The 6,444-nt window shown below is 36.9% G+C and overlaps 1 protein-coding gene across 1 annotated transcript; it reads left to right on the top strand.

The window, feature by feature from the left end:
- Positions 1–2,122: 2,122 nt before the first annotated feature.
- Positions 2,123–6,181, top strand: LOC107812033 (putative serine/threonine-protein kinase PBL23). Its single transcript, XM_016637055.2, has 5 exons — positions 2,123–2,613; positions 3,858–4,039; positions 4,140–4,329; positions 4,523–4,914; positions 5,753–6,181. The coding sequence occupies exons 1-5, from the start codon at positions 2,496–2,498 to the stop codon at positions 6,029–6,031; spliced, it is 1,161 nt and encodes a 386-aa protein (XP_016492541.1). The 5' UTR covers positions 2,123–2,495; the 3' UTR covers positions 6,032–6,181.
- The last annotated feature ends 263 nt before the right edge of the window (positions 6,182–6,444 follow it).

Raw genomic sequence — 6,444 nt, 5'->3', positions numbered from 1 at the left:
ACCTTCGGTTCTTTCATATGGCATAAAAATACTTCTAGAAGACTGTTGATCCGCATCAAAGTCGCTTTTAACTTTATCCTGGTTTTGTCTCATTCCCATCCCTTGGTTGATACCGGAACCTAAGATGATTGTCCTTTATCCTTATTTTTGATCATAACTGTTATGGATATCCGCCCATTGTGGTTTCTTGGAATTCGAGCAAGCTTTCCTTCAACTTTCGGGAGGTGTCGAAGCTCCGTGGATTCAAACTGTTTGTGAATGCCTTTGCTGCCCATTCATCTGGTATATCTGGTAGCAACATCCTCTCTTTCTAGAATCTGATCACGAATTCTCGCAGCAATTCAGACTCACTTTACGCAATCCTGAATATGTCTGCCTTCCTAGATTGGACCTTCCTTGCCCCGGCATGGGCCTTAATGAATGAATCTGCAAGAATCTCAAAAGATTCAATTGAATGCTCAGGTAAGAGTGAATACCATGTCAGGGGCCATTTTGTGAGGGTTTTACCAAACTTCTTCAATAAGACAGATTAGATCTCATGTTGAGCCAAATCGTTCGCTTTCACAGCCGTGGTGTAGGTTGTGATGTGCTCCTACGGATCCGAAATCCCATCGTATTTTGGTATGTCCGACATCTTGAACCTCTTCGTAATTAACTCTGGTGCTGCTTGGTTTAAACGACAATTATGTGTATTTTTTCAAATCTGGGCCTTTTAGTATTGGTGGGGCGCCCAGAACCTGATCCATCTAAGCATGAAAATCCTTTGCATTTTGATTCATCCGTTCGTTCATTTCCCCCATAAACCTCATAAGCTCGATTTTGAAGGGATCATTCCTGTTGTTGTTTCTAGATTCGCTACCAGTCCCTCCGTCTTTGTCGAAACCATCCTCGTCTCTTGGGGTGTTGTTGTCGACCTTCTGAGCCATTTGGTTTGCAGGAGCACTAGGAGGAGACGGGCCCTTTCGTTCGCATTATTGGAGGCGCCTGACAAATCTTGTTTCAACTCCGTCATCACCCGATCCTGCCTTGAGAGGTGTTTTATGATTGCTTTTTGCTGTCCTCTTAAGAATTTACTGTTTCCACGATATGTTCTTCCTCCGCATCATGGGGAGTTGTCTCCCGCACATACCGAGGGTACCGTCCTTTACGAACCGGGGTTGTTTCATCACCTTCGTTACGGGTGTCGCTGATTGAATCATCATATTGGGACAATTCTTCGTGCCCCTCTACGTTGTGCGTGATGATGTCATTAGCTGCCATATCCTTTTTTTCTAAGTAACAAATCAAAACAAGTTAGTAATAAACGTAAGGATCAAAGCAATTACGTAACTGTCTAAGCCCTACGGTGGACGCCAAACTGCTTACCCTTAAAACGGTACAATTAAATTTGTTACGTGGTTTATAGACAAGCGAACTGATTTGATCCAAAAATGATAAAGAAATAAGATTAAAAATGAGATTTAGCAATTGAAATTGAAGAAGATGGCGCCGGGCGCAATGCCTCTGAGGACAGAGGTGAAAGCAATGATAAAGAGCAAGTAAAGTTATTTAATTGAGAGCAAAAGTAAAATACAATATATGTTTGCAAAGAATTTTGTGTGTTTATTATAATGGTTGTTTAGCGTGATATTTATAGCTTTACCTTGGGAAATAAGATCCTAGGATCAAGCTCTTTTTAAATGATAATAAAAGAGTCATTGATGAATATGTAACGGCAGGCTATGAATGCAAATATTCTTTGTAGCGGTTGCTTATTTAATATTAGAGAATATTCCTTCATTGAATTCTATCCAATGAATATATTGATCTCCCCCGTTAAATATGCTCCAGTCAGGATTTGTCCGGTATCAATTACATTCGTTGTGTCCGATATTGGTCATTGCCTGACTTGACTTTTTCTTACCTTGGGTTCCACGTGTCATGCTACCATTAGACCATCTGTTATAAATCAATTTTACCCCGTACACATAACATATACCAGAAGAAGACTTATATTTACTAGTGGAGCAATGTGTAGAAAAATGATAAAAATTGAGGATCACCTGGCAAAAGTTAGTTGTTAATATATCCAAAAGTTAGTTAAGAAAGAACATGCCTTAAACTCCATACTCCATTCAAACTACATATATTGGTCCAGTAATATCGGATAAAATTTTCTCCTTCCTTTGTCCCAATGACACGAGTCTTAATATCATTCAATCTACATCTAATTCTCTGAAATTTTCAATTAAAATGCAAAATACTAGTCTGATTTTATGTTAAAATTTCCAGTGTCCTTTTTTCATTGAAGTTGGATCAATTTCTTCACCTTCCCTTCTATATTTTAGATTCATTTCTCTAAAAAAAAAATTTGGAATGAAAGAGAAATGAAAATCAAGATTCAAGAATTTTAGTTGGTAAATTGCAAGGCATAAAGGGCTTGTCTTGCTAAATTACCAGATAGAAGGGACAAAGGGAAGGAGCTGATCAAATTTTCTGTTGCAGAAGCTACAAAAATGAGGAAGACTCAATTAAAATCCTCTAGGAGTTCTGTGAATGAGACAAGGACCTCCAACAAATATGATGACTCAGATGGCTTGGCCACCATTCTTAGAAGTGTTACTATGCATCCAGGTTGAGATATCCCAATTTCTCCTTTACTTTTACGTAGAAGCGGATCCAGAGTTTAAACTTGATTGGTTCAACATTTTGAGTTCTTACCGTTTCAATTACACTTTAAAATTATGGGTTGGAAATATAATATTGTCATAATTTTTGAATTTTTCATATATATATATATATATATATATATATATATATATATATATATATATATATATATATATATATATATATATATATATATATATATATATATATATTTATGTTATGTGTCGAATATACTGGGGTCGGTTGGGAATACACAATGATCTTGATCTTTATAAGATCCTTCTATATTCAGATTTCTCTTGAAACTATTGGAGACATTGATCTCTGGATATGTATGATGCAATAAGCCTTTATGTCTTAATAAATTTGTCAAGCTACCTGAAAGGCTTTTTGGTATAAATGTCCGTAATACGGAAATCAACCTTTTCACAATACGTTTTAAATAGCACGGTTAACACAAGGTGCAAGTAGCACACATAGATGATAGACTGAGAGAAGATCAGTTGAGTATGTTTGGTCATATCTTACGTCGGCCTCCAAATGTAATAGGTGTGAAACTATGGTGAATGAAGGTGCTAAAAGGAGATGAGATAGACCTAAAATCACATAGAAGAAAATTATCTCGAAAAACCTACAATCTCTTGGATCCACGTAGAGAAACAACGTGCAGTCGAAGAAAAAGATTTATATAGACAATACCAATTAGCTGAGATGAAGTTTTAATAGTATGTTTACCTCAGGTACAATTTCTAGGAGTCTTTTAGTCTTGTCAGAGATTTATATGATAGGAGAACTTCTACTAGTAGACAAACTATATTGGTATTATGTTTATGTTATATAATATTGGCTGAGAAGAACTTAAATGGAACGACATGGACACTTAGGATTAATGTAGTGGACCCAACTTGCTTGGGATTGGGCGTAATTGCTGTTTTAGTAGTATCCCAAATAGCCATTATTGAGGAGTTGTTTGTAGCCTTTGATTCTTAAAAAATAAATCCTGGTGTTTAAATATCCAAGTTATGAATCACATCATATGGCATAATTGACCAGTGTAATGGCATAATCTTTCCTTGGTTACAATGTTCAGCAAAACTTAAATATAAGGGCAGCCATGTCTAGCCCTGATTCATTCAAAGATCTGTCCAATTTTAACTTGTTCTTGATTAAATAGTGCATAAATGTATGAAAATTCAACATCTGAGCAGGTGTCAGCAAGCAGAAGATGATAGCTGAAGATATACTTCGATATGGGAATGTAAACATTTCAGCAGAAGTATTCACATTCCGCGAGTTGGCTCATGCAACAGACAACTTCAATCCTGAGTTTCTAGTAGGTGAAGGAGGATTTGGGAGAGTCTATAAGGGACACCTCAAAAGAACTAATCAAGTATGTCATTTTCTTCTGTCGTTTATCTCTACCTCTTGTGGTTATTATCTAGTTGTAAACAACTGTTTCAGTTTCATCATCAAATGTGTTTCATGTCCAGGTTGTTGCTGTCAAACAACTTGACAGGAATGGAGTTCAAGGAAACAGGGAATTTCTTGCAGAGGTCTTGACTCTAAGTCTTGTTAACCATCCAAATCTTGTCAATCTGATAGGTTATTGTGCTGATGGAAACCAAAGAATTCTCGTCTATGAATTCATGCACAATGGATCTCTAGAAGATCATCTTCTTGGTATGTGTCCTTTTGTCAAATATACAAAACATGTACACCGATTATGTATATAAATTTCTGCATATTATATGTATATTTGTACTTAACATACAAAATATATACATTTTCCGGCTATCATTTTTATATGTAATTTTCCTTCAAAAAAGATTATCAAAGAAGATGGTTGCAACATACTAATTCTTCTGCTTCACAGGTTTGCCATCGAATAAGAAGCCATTGGATTGGTACACAAGAATGAAGATAGCTAAAGGCGCAGCGCAAGGGCTAGAATACTTGCATGATATTGCCAATCCTCCAATAATCTATCGCGACTTCAAAGCATCCAACATATTATTAGATGAGTGCTTTATTCCAAAGCTCTCGGATTTTGGTCTTGCAAAGTTAGGTCCAACAGGAGGCGAGGATCACGTTTCTACAAGAGTTATGGGGACCTATGGATACTGTGCACCAGAGTATGCTATGACTGGACAGCTGACATCTAAATCTGATGTATATAGTTTTGGAGTTGTTCTTTTGGAGATTATTTCAGGGAGAAGAGCTATTGATAATACAAGATCACCAGAGGAGCAAAACTTAATTTCTTGGGTTAGTTGATAGCTCTTTCATAATTGAATTAGCTTGCTCATTTGGCATCTTCAGTAGCACTGAAAAGAAAGTAGATAGTTTAGTTTTCCACACCTAAAACGATTTAGCTTCAATAATACAACAACGATAAGCCATCCCTTCCTTCTATTTCTTTTGTTTTACTATAATCTAGATATTTCTTCTGAAAATTATGGTGTTGAAATATTCGTCTTCCTAACAACCCTTTGGTTAATGTACGATTTCACTGCTTTTGGCAGAAGTGCATATAATAGTGTATGATGGGGACTATAATTCTCGACCAGGCTAGACTAGGCCGGCCCAGCCCCTAAGTTTCCAGTGTGTAATGAGGGTGCGAGCTGGAGGAGGGTGAATTGGTCCAACTCCCGGCTCCTAACCCCGTTTTTGGGGTCCGATCCTAACCGTTTTGAGTCTTTTTATGTTTTTTGTAGTAGGCGAAAATCATAAAATATAGTGGATTTTTTGTTTTCCACTCTTAAGGAAAGATTTCTTTTAAACAATGGACAAACCTTTTATGTTTTTGGATTGGTCCCGGGTTCCAAATTGGGGTTGGGGGGGGGGGGGGAGGGGGGCCAGCAGTCCAGACGTTGAGCCATTGGATTGGTTCAGTCCCGCTCCTTAGTGATCGAACCAGCCCACTTGTCATGTATAATGGAGACATAAGCCATAGTAAAGAGTAGAATTTGATGTTTTCCCTTGTTATGTTGAATCATTTCTAATGTTAGCTGCATTATATATACCGATAGTGTAAACAATTTTACACCGTCGATTAATTTCAATATGTGATAACAGGTTAATTACCATTTTATTACTTTTGCAGGCCAAACCACTTTTCAAAGACAAGAATAGGCTCGACGAAATGGCTGACCCATTGCTAGGAGGAAATTACCCTGTAAAGGGACTTCGTCAAGCTCTTGCAATTGCAAATATGTGTCTTCAAGATGAAGCCAACACTAGACCTCTGATTTGTGATGTTGTTACTGCTCTTGAGTACTTAGCTATGCCAAAAGATGAAGACGCGAACACCACAGAACTAGAGCTGGATACTGCTGATGAGTTCTGTCTCAAGGAGTTAACAGAAACTAATTGCGTGTCATGAGATGAATCACCTTTGTCCTATTTCCAAATTTTGCTCTGCTAAGAAAAGCAGAAAATAACAGCCTTTAGCTTATTGCTGATTGTAGACTTCTGTACTTTTTTGTTGTTTGAGAAATGTAACAAATTTAAGAGTTTTGACTTTTGATGTGAAGATTGTTGTCTTCTGTACATTTTGATGTTTGAGGTCTGCATACACATTATCCTTCCCAGACCCCACAACGTGGGAATACACAAGGTATGCTGTTGTTATTGAAAAATAAAGGGAAAAAAATGAGTTTTGATATGAAATTCTGATTGCTTGTCAAATGGAAAACAGAAACCAATGTGCTAAAAGAGATTAAGAGAACCTCTTTAGGTCTACCAGTAAAGTAGAGATTAAAAGTGACCTATATGTGTACACATTTCAAATATTTT

This window comes from Nicotiana tabacum, chromosome 23, assembly GCF_000715075.1.
Source record: "Nicotiana tabacum cultivar K326 chromosome 23, ASM71507v2, whole genome shotgun sequence".
Lineage (NCBI taxonomy): Eukaryota > Viridiplantae > Streptophyta > Magnoliopsida > Solanales > Solanaceae > Nicotiana > Nicotiana tabacum.
This window is presented reverse-complemented; position numbering and strand designations above follow the sequence as displayed.